At 39.4% G+C, this 22627-nt stretch overlaps 1 protein-coding gene across 1 annotated transcript in view; it reads right to left on the bottom strand.

Annotated features, from left to right (window-relative positions):
- The window catches only part of sardh (sarcosine dehydrogenase), a 55255-nt gene that overhangs the window by 31575 nt on the left and 1053 nt on the right, over positions 1 to 22627 (bottom strand). Inside the window, exons 2-11 of the mRNA XM_034096272.2 lie at positions 21782 to 21990; positions 20875 to 21011; positions 20547 to 20725; positions 18822 to 19001; positions 16322 to 16445; positions 16070 to 16170; positions 10932 to 11036; positions 5545 to 5674; positions 4058 to 4144; positions 333 to 423 (exon numbers count right to left, since the gene is read on the bottom strand). Coding sequence (XP_033952163.1) covers positions 333 to 423; positions 4058 to 4144; positions 5545 to 5674; positions 10932 to 11036; positions 16070 to 16170; positions 16322 to 16445; positions 18822 to 19001; positions 20547 to 20725; positions 20875 to 21011; positions 21782 to 21966 — 1319 coding nt within the window. The 5' untranslated portion in view covers positions 21967 to 21990. The remainder of the gene's footprint in view (positions 1 to 332; positions 424 to 4057; positions 4145 to 5544; positions 5675 to 10931; positions 11037 to 16069; positions 16171 to 16321; positions 16446 to 18821; positions 19002 to 20546; positions 20726 to 20874; positions 21012 to 21781; positions 21991 to 22627) is intronic.

Raw genomic sequence — 22627 nt, forward strand, 5'->3', positions numbered from 1 at the left:
TCATTAAAACGTTTTTATTCTGGTTCCTGCTGTCCTTTGCTAGAATGCTAAGCTGATTATTAAAAGCATGTTTCTGCTTTGTAGGGTGGCGCCATCTGTATGAAACTTACTTTGATCACTGTTTGTTTTTATACAGGCTTAGTGTGCATTTGATGTACCTCGCAGGTGATTCAAGGGGAGGTGTCATTCACATTATTAGCAACATTTTCAAAAGGGTTAACCTGCCACCCCCTCTCTCTCTCTCCATCTTTTAGTGGCGAAGAGAGTGCCCTTAACAAAATACACAGGGTGCAGCCCACATTATAAATGATCCTAATGCCTACTGGATGTACCTGATGTCATAACCGTACATATCCTTCTCAGGGCGGCCATGTATGATCCAGTGAGCCAGCTCTCGTCCACAACCACCTCCCAGCATCATGCCTGACAGAAACAAATACAAAAGAGAAAGAAATGACAACACAGAAGTCATTTTCAGTTCCTTATATAAAACATTTCATAACTTAAGCGAGTCAATTAAGCAAAAAAAGGGCAATTTAGCTTTACCTAATATTTGAAAGTGAGGATTTGATTGAATGTCTTTGGTTTTGGATTAGGGCACTAATAAACAATAATAATATTCATGACCTTCACCAAGGATGGTGTGTTTTCGTCTCCATTTGTCTGTCTGCTTCTTCTTTTATCGGCATGATGCAATGAAAAACTAATGGCCCTGAAACTTAGGTTGAAAGTGTTGTTGAAATAACTGGAAACGTTGTTCCTCTACTGGGTAAATTCATGTGAACGCCTCATCAAGGCATGAAAAGCGATTTATAAAGAGTTATCATATTACTATAAACAAGTTTTTGAACGCTTTGAGGAATAACATACAACACATGCTTCTTTGAGAGAAAAATAACTCCTAATGAAAATGATTGTTGGTTTCAAAATCTATACCCAAATTACATCCAATTGTCACAGATTACTGGTTAGAAAACAAGATGTGAACAACACAAAGGACCTCTCACTGTCCGCCTGCCTGGAGGGCTGTGAGCATGTCTCATTAGTTTGGAAAAGAGAAGAAATGTTTTCCTCGGTAACAGCCTCTATAGGTCATCCGACATACAGGAGGATGGTTTTGACCTTTGTTCAGTGATTTGACCCTCGCCTCTGAGCAATCTGACCTCATCAGTTGAAGTATGCTGTTTGTTTTTTTTTTAACCAACCCACAAACACAATCTGACAATTCAATATTTTATCCGTCTGTTCCAAAAACAGCTGGGTTAATGAGCCGAATTCTTCCAGCAACCCCCTTCTTGTGTTGCTGGTCATCTGCATACATTGTGTGTTGGCTGGCACACACACACACACACACACACACACACACACACACACACACACACACACACACACACACACACACACACACACACACACACACACACACACACACACACACACACACACACACACACACACACACACACACACACACACACACACACACACACACACACACACACACACACACACACACACACACACACACACACACACACACACACACACAATATGCAGTACCATGACCAGTGTGTCCTTGCATCCCTCCTTCACCCCCATCTCCATCTCTCACAGTAGACCCTCTCCCTTTATCTCTCATCACTTCACTCATCTGCGGACACTGTCACTCCGGGCCAAGCCGGGGTGGATGTTTGAATGGTGCAGAGGGAGGAAGAGGGATGGAGGGAGGAGGAAGGCGGTAGGGCGATGTGTGAGTGTGGATCTGCGTGTGAACCCTTACACTGGTGCTTCCACTCATCTCATCATCCCTCCTTCCTGCCTTTGTACTCTCTGTCTGCTTCCCCGCTATCGCTATCTCGCTCTATGATTGTTCGTTTATGCTGCGCAAACATTTGTTCCTTTCCATGTCATTATATATCACCCCTTCTCCGCTCTTCTGTATTGCCCTCAGATTCTTTTTAGATAGTTGCTCTCTTCTGACATTTAAAGTGATGCCGCTAGTGATTAAAACAATGCTTTTGAAGACAAAGCAGACATGCCAAATTGTATTTATCATTCTCTGCCATAGTAGCGTAGGAAATTAAATCTATTTAGGACGAACTGTGATACATTTGATTTCAATCTTTACGTTTTTATGAGTTGAAGGTCAGACATTCCAACACCTTGGAGGATTTGTTAGTATAAAGATTGCTAGTAAGGTTATGTCAAACATTTAATACCAGCATCTGTAAAGACAACTTTTTACACAATCTATCTCATTTGTGTAACCTGTAAAGTAAAATCAAGAAGCAACCAGACCTGTAACTTAACTCTGCTTGCCATAATGACTATAAGAGGTTCAGCAATTCAAGGCAATTAAAGAATCATAATGAAAATAAATAAGTAACTAAAAGTTCAGCATGGTTGTTGTGACACATAAATTAACTAACTTAATGTTGTCAGGTAACAAAAATAACTTGCAGTACGTAGAGTTACTGATTGCTTGGAAAGTAAAATGAACACCAAGATAGCCGAAACAACTGGAGGCTTTAAAAGTTATTCTGTGATGGATGTAATAGAGAGAGGACAAAGGGGCGCAGAGGGAAAAGAAAGACATTAAAGTGAGAAGGTTAAATAAAGGACTACATGAGGAAAGGTGGACGTTTTTGAGCTCCGGCTTTGATCGGACTCTGATGTATTGTTGTGTTTTTGAATGCTGAATGCAGATATGTGTGTGTCAGGCAAGTGAAAGGCATTTAGAATACCTTTGCTGTGCATGGCAGGAAGAAATTCCTTATTAGAATAAAGTCACCGTTACCGATGGTGTGATAGCTGGGGGACGCTGGGCCCATTTCAATGAGCCTGGTGAAAGCTTGGCACATCAAAGCCAGAGGACAAGGGGAATGCAACATTTTATCAACCTGGATTCAGATAGGAATGTGACATTTGTATTTGCGTCAAGTAGAAATAAAATAAAGATTTACAAGGAGGGTTGAACGTCCATGTTCGATTCTGACCTTGGGACTTTTACTGTTTGTTATCCCTTTCTATTCTTATTTCTAAATGTTGAAATAAAGGCTATTATTAACACATGTAAAAAAGGTATTTATTTATTCATTTTGACCAAGGATATTCCGAATACAATTCCCAGAAGCCCAATCTGAAGTCAATCACTTGTTTTGTCTGGACTTAAACAACAAATATAATAAACGAATTGCTTAAATCACCTTATTCCAATCCTATGTAAAAACCTTATGCAATCTAATGAATAGAGTTATAAAAGGAACCAGCGGCTCAGGGAACGCAGTGTGTGCGCCCTGGTTAACCTGACAATGGATAACAAGTTGCTAACTGACCTACGATCAGGCTAGTGGACAGAACGAGTGTCTCATGGATAAGTGGTAAGGGAATAAGAGAGCAAACGAGGTGCTTTTCAAGCAGCAGGGATTCATCAGCAGTTTGCATCAAACGTAGAAAAAAAATACACTTCTGAAGCAGAAAACAATGGTCTCTCTGTTATGCGTGAGTGTAAGAACGACTGTACAGTATGCTCGCTCATTAGCGCTCCACCTCTCGACCCTGGGATCTTTAGCTATTAAGCTTTTTCTCAAACGACTGTTAGCACTGATGGCGATTACTTTACCCTTTACACCCCCTCTCTCTCTCTGGTATTCAGATATCTGAGAGACTTGCATTCCTCCCCCAGGTACTGTCAAAGGTATGCTCTCTACATTATTAATTTGTGCCTTGAGAGTGTGCACAGAGATTTGTGAAGGCTGGGTCAAAGTATGGGTGAAAACACTCTTCGGCCGCTTCTCCTTGCTTGTTTTCCTCCCTGCTTATATTGCCAAGTACTGATGATTGCTTCGACCTTTCTATCTCTATCATTTCATGGTTCCCTTAAGGAAAAGTTTTACACACGACGTCTTTGAAAGTGTCAGTCATACAGTATCTATCAGTTGTTTACAACTGTGTATTCGAGATATAAGTACGCACTTTTTCTCCCTTCGCTTTCTTTTCTCTACTTAACAATCTTCCCCTGTTCTGTGTTTGATTTCTCCGTCCCTGCAGCACTTACCAGCGCTGTTGAAGCCACAGCCCAAGAAGAACCCTCTGACCTCCGGGGCCTCTCCCATCAGAGGCTTATGGTCGGCTGTGAATGACTCTGAAAACAGAAGGAAGCAAGAAAAACTTTGTATGAAAGTTGGTTCATGAAAGTTGACAAATTTGACCACATATGACACATTTTCTACTATGTGTAAAAGATGAGTGACAGCGATACAGTTTTGTCCAGGTCCCTAAAGTCTTTCCTGTGCTATAAGTTTAATAGTTGGGATTTTTTTATGTCAGCAGAAAGACTGTCCTATTTCATCACATCATTACATAGATGTGTCATCTATTGATTTTACATCAGTAAAGAAGATCATTTTAATGTTTTAAATAGCTACCATGTAATTTGACCTACTGGCTACAAATCAAAAATGTAAGCATTATTATTTGTAAATATTTCTATGAAAAAATTCGCTTAATATTCGATCTTTTCAATAGCATTCATATCATATGAACTTATGACTGCAAATCTAGACAATATATTCTTTATACACTGAAAAATCAGCATACATCTCTTAATTGGAATTACATCCACGTATTATTTATTTTATATAAACATTTGTTTTTCATTGAAAAGTTTGAATTTCTTTCAATTGCTTCATGGTTATGTGACCAAGTGCCTCCAACAAAATACCATATTGTGTTTGTACACACCTTTTTAAATATTATTTTAAGGGTTTTCCTATTTTATATGAATATTTTTATAACATTTCAGCTACTTCTTTATTAGATAGCTTTCATATCATGTGACCTTATAACTCAATATCAATGCAGGATTTGAAGAAAGCGCACTATTATGATTCAAAACTTCAAATGAAACAAAAGCCGGCCTCAAAGCGAGGGTCACTGCCAAGGAGATGCTCTGCAACAACTTTGATCAAATCCATCATTTTTGTTTCTCTTTCATCGGAGCTCTCTCCCCCTTGACTTCTGTTTTTCTCGCCACTCACTACATTTTCAACTCTCCCCTCTCCTCTTCTTATGTTTTTCTATTCCTTTAAGTATGCATCAATGTTTTCAATTGTCTTTTCTTTTTCTGGTCATTCATCCCTACAATTGGTTGTAATTGTGTCTCTCCAAAACAGCTGCATCACACTATGATGATGAAAAACCCAATTCGATACTGAAACTATTCAGGCTAGCCACAGGTTGGCTTACTCAACCACTTTCGAAACCTGATATTGCCTGGATAAAAACTCAGGCTCCTCTACAAACATTCATCGCCTGCTAGGTTATATATTCATGAGCAAATACAGTACAGCGGTGCATAAGGTATTCCACAGATGGACACATTCTATTCATTTTTAATGCGTCTAATTTAACCATTGAAGGTTGCTTGATCCTGGTTTTAAAACCTACTGTTAGAAAATGTTCACGCAGGATTTTTAATAAAAAATTATGATTTTGTGGAACTACTTTGTGTATCTGTGTGTGTCTGTGTGTGTGTGCTAGTACCTGGTCCACAGACGGTGGACTTGATGCCAGTCTGCTCCAGAGCAGGAACTCTGTTGATGGCACCCTCAATATGTTGCGTGAATACATCCCAGTCCAGGTCAAACAGGCTGAAGACAAAGTTATCGGACACCTGGGAAATAAAACAGCAGTAATGTACGTGAGGACTTAGTTTTCTAATTCTGGCCAAACACAAGTGTGCCATTTGATCTGCCCATGTTTGGATGTTTTTCTAAGAATCAGTGTTCAAGTTAATGACATTCTGCAGGAACACAGTGATCTTCAGAAACAGGTGCTCCAGCAAGGGGGTGAATCTTCCATCAAGAAAGATCAAGAGATCAATTTTGTGAAAATGTAAATGAGCAACTGATTGAGCACTCACAGGTTGATTACTGAGTGCATGTGTAGAAGATCGTGTATTTGTGCATTTTCTCTTCAGATTTGACTAAAAAATAACAGATATACTCCAGGCTGGAATAATGATTTGTTTGGCCACTTGGGAGCAGCAGTAAACAAGTTGTAAACACTGACGGGTCTCCACCTTTCCCTGTAGGTCCATAACTATGGGTGAACTCCATCTCATATTGTTATTTGGAACATCGACATTATAGAAATCTTGATTAGGTCCATTTAAAAAATATATAAACAAAATACTCAGGTCTAGCTGTTTGATTTATTTCCCCACAAAATGATTCTGCTCTACTGCAGTGGATGGTTGGATGTGTAATGTTGGTGCATCACCATGAAGCCAATGTCATCAAGATGTGCTCTTCCCTTTTTCTTCCTCATCACTGGTGACAAGAACACTGTGACTTTGGTCCAAGTGACGGCATGAGCCTGTAGACCACTGACTGTGTGCGTAAGTCAGCACAGTCCTGTAGCATCTGTTGAATCGACTCTTTCCCACCAGGGAATAGACATCTGTCGAACCCCTCTCTAATTCCTGTCCAAGCATTAATTTACTCCCATCTGGACTTCACCTCCTTCAGCCTGGCTCAAATGCTTTTACATCTCATACTGGGCAGTGATGACCGCCTCGCCTTCAAATGTTCCCCTCCTACACTAATCTGACTGATTTAGGGTGCACAAAATAAAATTCCAGCACATCAGCTCATGCTATTTGCAATGATTTTATCAGTCATGCATATCTTCATGTACACTGGCAATGATCCGAGTACCTCTGCACTGGAATTTCAGTCACTGACTTTCAGAGGGTGACTGCTTTCTGAGACATTGCTGACATATCATACCAAATAACAGCAACTTACACTGTTAAATATAAGTGAACCTTAAGTCAGGAGCTAGACAGGAAGGTAGAGCAAGAAAACACTTCCTATGGCTTTACAATTAGCGTCAGCGCGTTGACTTTCAGTTCTGATTAAGACTTAAATGTCACAGGGATGACAGTAGCCGCTTTCATGTGAACAAAGAATGTCTGCATTATTACCAAGGTCTGACACTCAAGCGGAGTATCTAAGGAGCAGCGTTCTTTGTCCTAGACGCCACACTTCTCTCAATGCCTCCCAAGCCATCGATCCTGCTCATCTTCACTCTGAAGGCTTTCTCTACTCTCTCTGTCTCCCCGCTAATTCTCCTTTCTGTATCTCCTCTTTCTTCCTCCATTCGCCTCAAGACATCAAAGTAACGCTCAGCTGCAGAACGAGAACAAAAGGAGCTGCTACTGCACAAAGAAATCCTCTAAAGTGTAAAAAGCACTGAGGAGTCTGTAGACAGCCAGGCGGAAAGGTGGAAAGTCATAAAGTCAGTGTTATTAGTGTTCCGCAAAAACCCCGTCTGGTGCCTTTTAGAAAAACCGAGACAACATATTTACCTCTGCTCAGGATATTATGATTTTAAAATTTGGTTTGTTGTGCCGGATTATGGAAAACAACTTTCAGTTAGTGAAAGAGTGAAGCATGGGTCGAGGAAGAATTCATTTCACTTTGGATCAAATCTGAATCAAGGGGTGGAAACTCAAATATTGATCTTATTACATTACATTTAGCTGACGCTTTTATCCAAAGCGACTTACAATAAGTGCGTTCGACCAACAAAATACAAACTTGAAGAAAACAGAATCATATAAGTACATCAGGTTTCATAGAGCAAAAACATTTCAAGTGCTACTCAACTGGCTTTAGGTAAGCCTAAAGTGGAGTCGAAAGAGATGAGTTTTCAGTCTGCGCCGGAAGGTGTGTAAGCTATCTGCTGTGCTGATGTCAATGGGGAGCTCATTCCACCATTTTGGAGCCAGGATAGCAAACCCACGTGTTTTTGCTGATGGGAACTTGGGTCCCCTTCGCAGCGAGGGTGCAGCGAGCCGTTTTGTTGATGCAGAGCGGAGTGCAGGTGCTGGGGTGTACGGTTTAACCATGTCCTGGATGTAGGAAGGGCCATCTTATGTAAAGGCATTGACGAAGGTCTGTTCTCTCCGAGGGCCCTTGTAGTTTTTACTTTTTGGAGCTGATAAATATTTAAATTGAAATGTTTAAATATATAATCCAATATATATTGAATTGCAGTTACTGACATGGCTGATTATTAACAATGAACAGGTTAAATAGGTAGTAATCATTACTTATGAATGGTATGGGCCCGTCATTTAATTGCATTTTAAGATTACTTGAGCATTTAAAGCATCAATTAAGGGAATATGTATAATTGTTGGATACCAGGAGATGCCAGCCACCAAAGCTGCCAGCCTAGTTAAAAAACGGATCTAAAAATCTGTCCTTGAGACCAAGTACACATCCATAAAACCCAAAACTATCTGTCGTTTTAAACGACCCCTTGAAACATTCATTCTGTGGATAAAAGAACTGCCTGAACAATCACATTTTAGAGTTTTTGAAATAATCTTCACAGCCTTTTGAGATTTCAGTCTTTTACATAAATGCTTTGGTTTTTATGTTCCAATAAAAAGCCATGTCACCATTAGTGGTGCTAAGATTAAGAGGTTTGTTGGTGTAGCTAAAAAAGAACAGCTACTGGGTCATTAAAATCAATGGGTGCATCTCCTTGGGAGGATGTGTTATGCTCCTCAATCCGCCTATTAAAAATTAGATATCTGGTATTTCGACATGAATGACTACCATACTTTTTTGATAGCTTACCTTGTCAAGTATCTTTCTATAAAAACCCTTTTGTATAAAAGCTTTTCTAATGCAATTTTGATAACAATCCCTCACAGTGCCTTCCAAAAACACAGAACCCATTAGGCTGTCATTAGTGCTGAAAAAAAAAACCTTATGCATCCTTTTCTATTCGGCATAACAACCTTGTCCGAATGCACTGCCAGGTAATGTGTAGTACTTAGCAAACTTGCACTCTTTCTGCGTAATAATTTTGATTCACAAAGAAAAGTTTGATATTCTTTTTCCAGCACACAACTCCCACTACAAACCACACATTTTCATTGCCACTTTGCTTTTCATGTGTCATCCAACCAAATGAGATACATTGTTTAAATAAGTTAGCTTTTAACTAAGTAGGCATATTTTTACTTTGGTTAAGGGCAAGATAGCTAGCTGTTTCCCCTTGTTGAGCTACATACTTTAAAATATGAATCACGCTTATAAACCTTTTTGCCAAGAGTCAGATGAGAAAATCAATAAAGCTCATATGTTTGTATTCCAAATATGAAGCTCAAACAAGAAGTCAGTTAGCTTAGAGCAAAAACTGGAAACAAAGAGAAACAGATTCTCAAAGAAAAAACCACAACATGACTTTTACATTTCAGTTTTTGAAATTTGATTACACCAAAAGGGGAAATATTGTTCTCTTTGTGAGCTTTATAGATTACTTAAACGCGAGCAAGGCTAGCTGCCCTTACTTCCAGTCTTGAAGCTTAACTAGCCTCCATGCTACAGAGATGAGCAGTATCAATATTTGTATCCATTTATTGGCAAGAAAGCAAAGCTCATTTCCCAAAATGTGACACATTTTCTTTTATTTACATTTGGCGGCAACACTTTTTTTAAATATATTTCAGAAACCATTTTAATGCAGGACTTTTACTTGAAATCGAGTAATACTTTGTCATGATACTATGATATTGAAATAATGTCTTCTCTTAACCACTGGTAGATTAGTGAACTAACCCTCACAGTTTATGAGTCATGTTATAATACAGCTTGATCTCAAAGCTATCAAGGCTGATGAAGACAGAACGAATAACAGACTTAAAAAGATTATGTTAAACTTTCAAAGTGTAAAAAAGGATTTAACCATTCAAACTAGTCCATGCATTTGTTACTTCACGGCTGGATTATTGTAACTCTTTATTATCAGGGAGTACCAAGAAGTCAGTCAAGTCGCTTCAGCTGATTCAAAATGCTGCAGCTCGTGTACTAACCAGAGTTAGGAAAAGGGACCACATTACTCCTGTTCTGGCTGCCTTACACTGGCTCCCTATAGAACACAGGATAGAATTTAAAATTCTTCTTCTCGTCTACAAAGCCCTTAATGGGCAGGCGCCATCTTACCTTAAAAAACTCATTATACCCTACTGTCCTACTAGGGCAATGCGGTCCAAGAATGCAGGATTGTTGGTTGTTCCTAGAGTCTCTAAAAGTACAATGGGAGCCGGAGCCTTTTCTTATCAAGCTCCACATTTGTGGAATCAGCTTCCAGTTTGTGTTCGGGCGGCAGACACCCTATCAGTTTTTAAGAGTGCGCTTAAGACCTTCCTTTTTGATAAAGCTTATAGTTAGGGCTGATTAGTTCCGATTAACCCAGCTTCCCCAAATATCTTTCTTTTTGGTGTCTATATACGCTGGGATCCTGAGTCCTGATCTGAGTCCTAGATTTCGAGTCGTGGCTGAACCTATCACTGTGGTCCTACCTGACTTTCATCATACTACTTCCCTGATGGCTCCCACAGGATTGATGACATGCTTGTGGATTCATCTTCTTACTATAGACACGTGCATTTCCAAACATTTGGACTACCTATGTTGTAAATGTATTATCTTTTCGATTTACACACGGCATCTATTGCACGTCTGTCCGTCCTGGGAGAGGGATCCCTCCTCTGTTGCTCTCCCTGAGGTTTCTCCCATTTTTCACTTTAAAATGTGGGTTTTCTCTGGAAGTCTTTCCTTGTACGATGTGAGGGTCTAAGGACAGAGGGTGTCATATTGTCATACTGATATTCTGTCCAAACTGTGAAGTCCACTGAGACAAATGTAACATTTGTGATATTGGGCTATATAAATAAACATTGATTGATTGATTGAACCCTATTTAGCTTCCTAATTAAAGTATTTGATTTTGTGTCAAACCAGACAAATGTGTGCCATCAATCTCAATCACGCACATAGACAGTCAATATGAAGTTTCAAAGCTATTGATATAATACGGTTAACATTTGAAATAATATGCAAGCTCACCTCATCCCAGAAGACGGGGTTCTGTTCATAACCACCCACAGAAAGGGCGTCACCTTGGAGGCGCAGGTACACTGATGCATCATGGTCCCTGACATTTGGCATGTTCTGCACAGAGCAAAGATAAAGTTGAAAACATTTAAAACATGGATTAATCTATTCATATTCTGATGTAATGACAATATGATGGGAAGATTCATGCATGAACAAGAGGGGGATTATTTCAGAATCTAAGAAATTCAATATTTAGTTTTATAGCAGCTAAAACTGTAAAACAAAAACAGCATATCCTTCCAGGTAATGGATTACAATTATAGTAAAATTGGAACCAAAATTCTTGGATGACTTTATGTCAACCAACAAACTAATTGGACTACTAATTTCAACATAACTGCTTATCACAAGGAAACCGAAACAAAAAATCTGCTGAAATGAAAAAGATAATTACCATGCTGTTTACCAAATTCTCTGAGGATTTCTAGTATTTTTGGTACTTTTCAGAGACATACAGAATGTATATAAAATATGCAACATAACAACCGTAAACATGCTTAACAGCCTCAGTGCCATATACAATGACATGCCTAAACAAACCATAGAGTTTCTTTATGGCAGATACTGACACACCATGAAATCCTCTTTCAAAAGGGGGAAGCATTCATCCTCCTCCAGACTGAATACATATTCTTGTAGAAGTGTCTAATGAATTGGTACACTTTAAGTATGTTGTACCCTTTGGTTTTGTATCTTGTCACGAGTGCTTGTTAATCTAAAGTCAATTGGCTCTCTCGGTACAAAAACAAAATACCAAGCTGACATTTAAAAAGAGAGCTCTACATGTAATAATATCCAAACTGCTTCCCTCTCTTTAGCGCTGCTTACAGTCAGGCAGCTTGTTGTGATCAATATACTGTCCTTCATGCACTCACACAGATAAAAACATACATTTAAACCCTCCACAGTAACTCATCTAGTCACACACAGATATGTGGTCGGCAGAGATGCTTGACCTGACAAGTTGGACACCCCGATGAGAACAGATTCTCTGACGGCAGGGCATGGTGTGTGAGTGTGTCATTCTGTGTGTGTGGGCTGATGTCTGTGTGTACATGATGTAGCAGTAATGCTGGTTAAGCTGCTCTTAAACTACATAACACAGAGAAGCTCTGACAGCCCCCCTAAAACCACTGCCTCTAGAGGATGAGCACAGTTGTGTGTGTGTGTGTGTGTGTGTGTGTGTGTGTGTGTGTGTGTGTGTGTGTGTGTGTGTGTGTGTGTGTGTGTGTGTGTGTGTGTGTGTGTGTGTGTGTGTGTGTGTGTGTGTGTGTGTGTGTGTGTGTGTGTGTGTGTACTAACTAAAACTAACATGCACTAGATCAACAATCAGGGGTACAGTGGATCATGTATATCTGCCTCCCCAAGGCAAGTGTTTTCAGCATTAAAGTACACAAACAAGACACTATCCTTTTCCCTCTCATAGAAACACACACATCTCATTCCAGCACTCACTAAAAGCATCCTGTACCATTACAGGTGTAAACCTATTAGGTCACAGTGCCCCCTGCAGGTCATACTGACATGATACAGACAGAAGAAGGTGTTCCGGTGTCAGTACCAGGGCTGCAGTCGGATAGTTTAAAAATCAGCTCCTAAATTCTAACCCTATGGTCCATTCCTTGACCTCTGAGTGAAACGTCACGGGGTTAAGGGATAGTGGATAGGAGAATTCAAAAGGACTTAGGAGAAGAGAGTGCAGTGCTTTAGATAATCAGAATGCACTTTCACTATCCGACGTGTTTTAGATGCGCCAGCGGACGTCATTGTGTGCGTCTGCTGCTGTGGGGAAACTATGGAAACTACAGTTTTCTATACAGCGGACTACAACATGGATGTTTAATAAGAACGAGGGACTACTGTAAACTCATCTAGAGACTCTGCACCGTGCTCTGATGCTGTTGCTTTATGCTTTATGAACGTGGACAACAGAGAAACATATTCTTCATGACCAAAGTTGGAATTGAAATAAAAAAGGTAAGTGAAATTTATGCTCGTCACCCTCTCCCTCCGGTCCACATTAATACCAATGATCCCAATACGTATGATTGTATAAACTAAAGATCTTAAAATCAATACAGATGTATTTATTATAAACGTTAGTCCTTAACATCTATCACTGTGTATATCACCATTCAAACATCTTTTAAAAGTTGAACAAACCCCACACAGCTCAGTAAAGACTAAAATGTTGACTTTATTTGATAATTTCAGTGAAAACTAACGTTCATATTTCTCTTTTTGAGTATAATACTGATGAACGTTCAAAACAAAGCACTTTGGCAACTTACCACCTATGTTTTAAAAAGCTTAATAAGCACCGTAACTTTCATGATATAATTTCTCGGTCATAATCGGTTGTTTCCGTGAACGGCCGACTGTTGAGTGACGGCAAATGCTGCGGCTGCAAGGCATTGTGGGGCAGCATTTTCGCTTCTCCTGTCGGTTAGGGGAGTCCAGTGGTTCCTAAGCTAAAGGAGGTTATAAAGGAAGTTTGAAACCTCCTTTCCTTTCATTCTCATCATTCTAGAGAATTCGAACGGCACTTATCATGGCTGCCACTGAGGGACTTCCGGGTCATTTCACTCCTTTAGGAAGGTTCCTAAGCTAAATGGACTATTCGACTTCAGCCCAGATGTGTTCGGGTGTATTTCCGTCGCATCTGTGATCCGTCATATCCGTCTACTCACCTCCCTCTGCTCCAAGCGCTCTGCTGCCACACACCGGCCGTCTGCGGAACTGTAGCCGGAGGAACTCGGTACAGCTTGTTATGTGTGTGTACTTGTGCACATAAATAATGTTTCTAATTATTTACAATTAAAATATATATATATTCTGCGTTACTTTAGCCAACACTTTTATAAGGCCACGAGATTAGATAATTACGAAATGTGTAGATAGAATACATATCTTTCAGGTTGTTATTTTGTCATTGTTTAATGTTTTATTTACCTTTTAGTATTTTTATATAGTATCTGAACTTTGGAGAGGAGTTGGGAGACACACGACACATCAAATCACATCTACAGATCAAGACGAAGCGAATGGAAGTACTCCTAGCGTGAACATGTTTGTGAAAACGTGTGCAAAGTCTCCGAAAATCCTAATAATAAGCTCATATTTGAATTCCCCATAAAAAAACACATCATTCAGTAAAAACAAGGCCCCACTGATCATCTGCTCCCTGATCTCTCTGCGAATTGAAAGTACTTATTGCCGGAGATCGCATGCTGTGGTTTTATTAAATGTGCCAAGTGCTAGGACTGTCTTATGGAAGAAAGCTTTTAGATGTGCAGCTCCACTAACATGGAACAGTCTGCAAAAAGAATGGAAAATTACCAAGCTAGTACCACTACATGTTTTTAAAGCTCGGTTGGATGCTACACAATCAGATGCTGTTGGCACCTGTACATGTGGATAGATATGTTGTTCTGTTGTTTATGTTTTGCCTTTGATGTTATTCCATCCCATTTATCTCAACTCAAGTTAGTATTAAATGCAGACAACTCCAAACTCATGATATTCTCAAATGGCAAAAAGTTAACTTCTTTTCTCCCCAACATTTGTACTGTTCAAGGGACTGACATTTACATTGAAAGGGTCACTACATACACATATCTAGGTTTTATTATTGATCAGAACTTATCTTTCAAATCACACACTGAAAATGTTGTTTTAAAAATTAGGTTTCTCCGTTCAGACAAGGACACATTTGATCTCTGCAACGTTTTTACCAGTATTGGATTCAGTATCTGCTTTACTTGAATGTCTCTGACCAGTGCCTAAAGAGTTTGGATACTGTGTACCATTGTGCATTGTTTTATTACATATATATATATATATATATATATATATATATATATATATATATATATATATATTGTGAGTTTGGAATAAATATGCACTTTATGAAAATTATTAGTTGGTTACTGTTAGTAAAAAACAGTAAGGTTAATACTGGATGTTTGTTACACTTGGATATGTTTTCATTGGACATTCAATTCAATACCTTTATTTATCCAGGTAAAATCCCATTGATATCAATGATGTCTTTTTCAAGGGAGACCTGCAGCAGTAGGTTCCACAAGAAGACATACAAACATGAACAACATATCTATCCACATGTACAGGTACCAACAGCATCTGATTGTGTAGCATCCAACCAAGTTTTAAAAACATGTAGTGGTACTAGCTTGGTAATTTTCCATTCTTTTTGCAGACTGTTCCATGTTAGTGGAGCTGCACATCTAAAAGCTTTCTTCCATAAGACAGTCCTAGCACTTGGCACATTTAATAAAACCACAGCATGCGATCTCCGGCAATAAGTACTTTCAATTCGCAGAGAGATCAGGGAGCAGATGATCAGTGGGGCCTTGTTTTTACTGAATGATGTGTTTTTTATGGGGAATTCAAATATGAGCTTATTTTTAGGATTTTCGGAGACTTTGCACACGTTTTCACAAACATGTTCACGCTAGGAGTACATCCATTCGCTTCGTCTTGATCTGTAGATGTGATTTGATGTGTCGTGTGTCTCCCAACTCCTCTCCAAAGTTCAGATACTATATAAAAATACTAAAAGGTAAATAAAACATTAAACAATGACAAAATAACAACCTGAAAGATATGTATTCTATCTACACATTTCGTAATTATCTAATCTCGTGGCCTTATAAAAGTGTTGGCTAAAGTAACGCAGAATATATATATATTTTAATTGTAAATAATTAGAAACATTATTTATGTGCACAAGTACACACACATAACAAACTGTACCGAGTTCCTCCGGCTGCAGTTCCGCAGACGGCCGGTGTGTGGCAGCAGAGCGCTGGGAGCAGAGGGAGGTGAGTAGAGGGAGGTGAGTAGACGGATATGACGGGTGACGGAAATACACCCGAACATATAAACAACAATAAAACCCACTTTGAAGATTCTAAGTTTAAATAAAAGTAAACAAACACAGGAAGCATAAATACAGACTTGCTGAACTTTGTGGTCCCACTTTATGTGGAACAAGTTTTTTGTCAAAGAACATTGTGCTAATGGTTGTTTTATTCTTACTATAATACAGTACATCATGAACCTACCTGTATGCCTTCAATTCTCTCTGTCACCACATAGGCATGATGCATCGCAACAAGAGGAACCTTTACTCCAGCCATCTCTCCCAGCTTGGGGGCCCACACACCTGCATATAACACACAGAGAGAAAACATGTAATAGAAAAAGCCCCCTTTAAATGTAGATTAACACATACAAATGTTTAATTTACATGTCAAATAAAACCAAAAAGCTTTTAATCTTTAGTTTGGATGAATAGTTAGGCGTCAGATTCTCACCTGCACAGTTTACCACACAAGATGTCTCAATGGTCCCATGAGGGGTCTCCACTGCCTTCACCCTCTTAACACCGAGGTCATCAGTCCGCACTTGGATACCACTCACAGAGCAGTTCTCAATCACCTGATGTAAAGAAAAACAATAAAGATAATGAATACATCCGATTTGCACCAAGCCCTGTTTGTAGTGTAGAGACTTTCTGTATGAAACATTAATATTAGAGCCCTTTAATATCTACGTATATTCACGTATGGCGCTGTCCAATAGCTGCCCACTGCTCCTAGTACTAGACTCCTGGTACTAGGATGGGTTAAATGCAGAGAACAAATGTCACTGTGTGCTCTGCATGTGTGACCATTAAAGAGGGTTTCACCCCTCCCAATTCTATTCTATGTTATCCAATGTTGCAGTTACAGCGACAGGGGTTCAATTTACTGAATCAATCACTCTTCTCCATTTTGCCATAGTCCGCTTCATATTATCACCGTGTCTTACAGGTTAGAACTACTACAGTATTGTAGGTTGTAAAATACTTTTAAAATGCTATACACACATGTAGTAGTTATCTGAAAGTACATGTGATCTGAGGTTTCCTGGAAGGCTGTGCAGTTTGCGTTATCATTGTGAAGTACCCACAAGTAGCTCCCTTTAAGCTTAAAGTTAGAATCTCATCACTAAAAGGCTTGCCTCTAACTAATGCACATGTAAACATAAAGCCTAAACCTACATTTTGTACTCTATTATTAGTTTAAAACAGTGTTTCGTTACATTTACGCATTGCAATTCAAGACGTAATATGTTCAAAGAGCAATACATGTTTAGCTGTACAAAAGGTTGTGGCATGGCTTTCTACACTGCTCTCTCGTGTTCAGATAAGGGTGCTATAATAGAAAAAAGATTGCTAAACGGGAGTGGCAGGTAGACGGGCTGAACTAAAGTAGAATTCTTTACCAACTTTGACAAAGATATGTCCCAAACAGAAAAGTTACACCTCATTAAATTATTATTATTTCTAGCATTTATCATCAAGCTATTTGCAGAGAGATTAGTGGGATTTACCTAATATGAACAATTACCATGATGTAAAACATGCATAAAAGTATGCAAAAGTTAACTGAAACTCAAATCCTGCTACAATTTACAAAGAATATCTAATTTGTTTGACTAGACTGCACTTACAAATAGTAACATTCCCTTTAGTATAGTGATGAGACGTTCGCGAACGATCCGATTCTTTTGAACGGCTCTTTGGTACGAACGAAGGGAACCGAGTCTGCCTGCCATAAATCCACTCGCCTTTAAAAGGAACTTGCTTTCCTGAATGCAAATTTGCCATATACACTGAACAAAAATATAAACGCAACACTTTTGTTTTTGCTCCCATTTTTCATGAGATGAACTCAAAGATCTAAAACATTTTCTATATACACAAAATAACCATTTCTCTCAAATATTGTTCACAAATCTGAAAATATCTGTGATAGTGAGCACTTCTCCTTTGCCGAGATAATCCATCCCACCTCACAGGTGTGGCATATCAAGATGCTGATTAGACAGCATGATTATTGCACAGGTGTGCCTTAGGCTGGCCACAATAAAAGGCCACTCTGAAATGTGCAGTTTTGCTTTATTGGGGGGGTCTGGGGGGGGTCCGAAAACCAGTCAGTATCTGGTGTGAGGGGTAGGGGTAGGGACCGGGTTAGGGTAATGTTGTGAATCGAGTGGCCCATGGTGGTGGTGGGGTTATGGTATGGACAGGCGTATGTTATGGACGACGAACACAGGCCACTGGATTCACAACATTACTCTAACCCTAACCATACCCCTAACCCTAATCCTACCCCTCACACCAGATACTGACTGGTTTTCAGACCCCCCCAGACCCCCCCAATAAAGCAAAAATGCACGTTTCAGAGTGGCCTTTTATTGTGGCCAGCCTAAGGCACACCTGTGCAATAATCATGCTGTCTAATCAGCATCTTGATATTCCACACCTGTGAGGTGGGATAGATTATCTCGGCAAAGGAGAAGTGCTCATTATCACAGATTTTTTCCGATTTGTGAACAATATTTGAGATAAATGGTTATTTTGTTTATATAGAAAATATTTTAGATCTTTGAGTTCATCTCATGAAAAATGGGAGCAAAAACAAAAGTGTTGCGTTTATATTTTTGTTCAGTGTATGATGACATAACGCGTGCTGCTTGAGTAGTAGTTTGGCTGGCTGAGACATGTAGCAAGTTATACCTTTTCTGTGAGTAAAAGTAGATTTCTGGCAATACAGTCAATCATTATCTTGGTGATTATTTCGCAGATAAACCTATTAACCCCGTCCCCTTAAAAAACAAAACGGCTCTTTTGAACGGCTCTCGGAAAGGAACGGAGCCATAAGATACGGCTCCCTTCAAAGAGCCGTAATTCCCATCACTACTTTAGTATACAGATATTTATCAATGAATAGAACTTGTGTACACAGCATTATAAACAGGGCCCATTACCGTGGCCCCCCTGGCAGTGGCCGCTCTGGACAGGGTGGTGCAGGTGCCTGCTGGGTCCATGGTGCCATCTTTAGGTACATACAGGGTTCCATACAGATCATCAACGTTCATCAGAGGGTACAAGTCCTTGGTCTCCGCCGGTGACAGAACATGGGACTCGATACCATAAACTTTACCCAGCTAGAAACGAGGGGACAAGGCATGGTTCATGAATTTTCCTTTTAAGAGATGATCAGTTTAATCACGTTTATTTTACATAATATTCGAACATATTGCATAACATTTCCAGAGGCATATGGTGGAGGAGTTACAGTAACTAGTAGCATGAGATTAATTAGATTGTTGATCTAAAACATGTGTGCTGCTTTTTCCTTGTTTCACACCATGCAATGGTTAGGTGAAGTTTCCAGTGAACTTTGAACCTCAAACACACACACACAATCAGGGTAAACACAGCCTTATGCCTGCTCTTATGTATGAGTGTGTTGTAAATTCAGCAGACCATTAATGATATTATCTCTTACCATGGCTTCTTTGTGCAAAGCAATATTCAGATAATTGATTGCCAACTTGAAAAAAAGTTAAAGGTGGGGTAGGTAAGTTTGAGAAACCGGCTCGAGATCGCTAGAATTTGAAAATACACAACCGGAGAAAATCTGCCACTTCCTTACAGAGCCCCTCCTCCAACACACCCGAACGCGCACATGACCAATGAGGGCACGAGATAAGTTTGTGCCCCGATGGAAGGCTGACAGGCAGGTAGGCCATCCAATCCAAGCCGGGCCGGCTAAACGGATTGGTTGTACTTTTTACAGTATTACAGCTTCTACAGATGACATTTTTTAATGGATTTTTTGTCAAAGCACTTAATATATTCATTGCTATCAGGATGTTAAGAGCATTCCATGGAATATAACAAAAAGTGTATCTCGAGCCGGTTTCTGAAACTTACCTACCCCACCTTTAAGTGAGCAAACTGCATTTTCTTTATTCATGTGATATTATAATTTTTGTTCTGAATGCAATACTTCATGGAGGGTAAGTTATAATGCAGTACTTCAAATGCTGTTTCAAATGAAAACCAGTTACACAAGTTATACGAATTCTCAGAGGTGGGAAGTAACTAAGTACATTTACTCAAGTAAATGTTGAGCTACTTACTTGAGTATTTCAATACTATGCTAGTTTGTACTTCGACCTCACTACAATAAATCGTGTACTTTTACAGTACTCCACTACATTTATTGAATACCTTTAGTTACTTTGCAGATTTGGATATATAACGTGAAATATAACATATAACACTTTAATAAGACTTTAGTTCCACCTGGAGTAAATTCACACGCTGCCCTGCAGTATACAAAGTCATTAAAACTAGCTGTACCTCTACCAGCTTTGAGAACACTTTAATGCATCAATAATTATAATCAAAACATATAATATACATTATTCTGAAATGGGCTAATCTGCATAATGAGTACTTTTACTTTTGGTACTTTAAGCATATTTGGATGCACATACTTTTGTACTTTTACTTGAGTAACATTTTGATTGCAGGACTTTTACTTGTAACAGAGTATTCTTAAACGCTGGTACTCCTACTTTTACTCAAGTACAAGATCTGGGTACTTTTTACACCTCTGCTTATTCAGCCCTAAATATTTTACCTCTAAGCTTAGCATTTTCAAATTAGTGGCCAGAAAAACAAGCAATCTCACTACATACCGACATGAGGCGCTTGTACTCGTCCAGCCTTTGTTTGTTGGAGGCAATGAAGAGTCCTCCGTTCTCGATCCAGCCCGTGTGGAGGCCCGTCTCCTCCTCCAGGTCTTTGCTGATCACATTTCTGGTGTGGGCTAAGAGCTCCACCTCAACATCACTGGGACGGAGCTGCCACAGCAGGCCTAGTAAGCAGAGACAGAAAGATGTGTGTACAGTTTGCAGTTGAACATACAACTTTAAGCACTTGACGTAAGGAGAGTAAATATACTCTGAGTCGAGTATAGAGTAAGAGTGACTGGTTTAAACAGTAACAGTGAACTTAGTGTGTTACCTGCAGTGTGCCAGGTGGTGCCAGAAGTCAGTCTGTCTCTCTCCAGCAGAACTACGTTGGTCATCCCCATCTTAGCTAGGTGGTAGATGGTCTGACAGCCCAGACTGCCTCCTCCGATCACCACTGCTTCTGCTGACCTGTAGCAGGTGGCAGGAAACTACAGGTGAGCTGAAAACATGACTTTAAAAGTGGGACGAGGACAATGCCAGCCACACCACTCACTGAATCAAACCAAGTGACAAACCTTAAGGTCATTTTAGCTGAGGAAAAGTTTCTGGGGGTAAAACATTGTCTGTTATGTTAAGAGTTAGCAAGAATCTGATTAGTTCAGCTACTGTAAGCATAAAGACCTGAAACGGGAGGAAATAATTAGCCTGGAGGTAGCAAAGTCTTCCTAGATGCACCTTTAAAATAACAAGGAAAAAACATGTAAAAACAGCGGCTTGTTTTATGTGGAACTTTGCCACACTAGCCTGTTTACTCCTCTTCTAGTCTTAACACTTAGCTAACTGGCTAATGGCTGTAGTTTCATACTCAACAGTGTTATCGATCTTCTAGTCATGTCTTGCAAAAATAAGCAAATAAAAACATTTCCAAAAATATAGATTTATGCTTTAAAATTGTAGTTTTCTTGCCTGAATTTTAAAAGAAAAGTTTAAAAGTTGCAGAAACGATCTACATTTTCAGACATGAGATCTGTTCAGGCCATGTGGAGGCCACCATGACTATTATTCTTACATCAACTGGTCCTATGTATTGATCAATTGCACAAACCCTCATATGTGCGTATTCCTAATGCCTAATCATCCCACCATGAAGTAAAAATTGAATAAGAAGTATACTTGAAGAACAATAGAAATGATTAATTATATTATGATTAATCTATCTATTTATCCCCTGAGCTTACTTGGGTAAAGGCTTTGTTGGTCCAGAGGACTTGCCGACCTCTTGTTTGAGTGTCTTCTCATAGGGAACACTTTTTTCCAAGGTGGGCTCTGAGCTGTAAGATCGAGCTGTTGTCCGGCTCAATGGAGAGAGAGGGGGCTGCACTGCAGAGACCACCCTCCGAACTGCGCTCCCAAGGAAGGCCATGGCCCCTGTGGTCAGTCAAGGGACCTAAAGGGAGAGTAACAAGGTGTGAGGCTGCAGTGTTGTTAAGGTCAAAGTCAAGTATTTTATCATCTGTATATCCTATGACCTGTTTCATAACAGTTTTACAGTAAAACATGTGTGAACTTCATGGTTACATAAAAGATAAGCGTGTTACAACCCTTGGATCTAGATTGATGAATGGATTCAGTGATTAAGGAATGGGCACACTAAATTGTCATCGCAAGACCCAATCATATAGCTGCAGCAAATGTCTTCATTTGTTCTCGAAATAATCTTTATGTATTAGAATCATATTGTTTTGTGATGAAACTTCATTTACAGGTTGCTCCCCTCAGGGTGACGCTCTAGAATGCTCCTGCCAAAGAGAAAAGAATAACAAAAGGTCATTTTATCCCAAATTCATTTAGAGTGGGCAACAAACAACAGTACAATTACATAAGGGAGCGTAGAATATACAGCAGGGATTTGATTGCAGTACTTGTTGTAAGAATTGAGAGATATTTGTTCTGTTTTATGTGATTGTATGTGTTTTTACATTGTGTATGTTTTGTGTGTATTTGTGTATGAAATCATAGATAATTTCCCTGCCTGGAATTATTATGTTATATATACAAATAAGTGATGACATTACACACATGCA

Source organism: Pseudochaenichthys georgianus, chromosome 12, assembly GCF_902827115.2.
Source record: "Pseudochaenichthys georgianus chromosome 12, fPseGeo1.2, whole genome shotgun sequence".
NCBI classification, from domain to species: Eukaryota; Metazoa; Chordata; class Actinopteri; order Perciformes; family Channichthyidae; genus Pseudochaenichthys; species Pseudochaenichthys georgianus.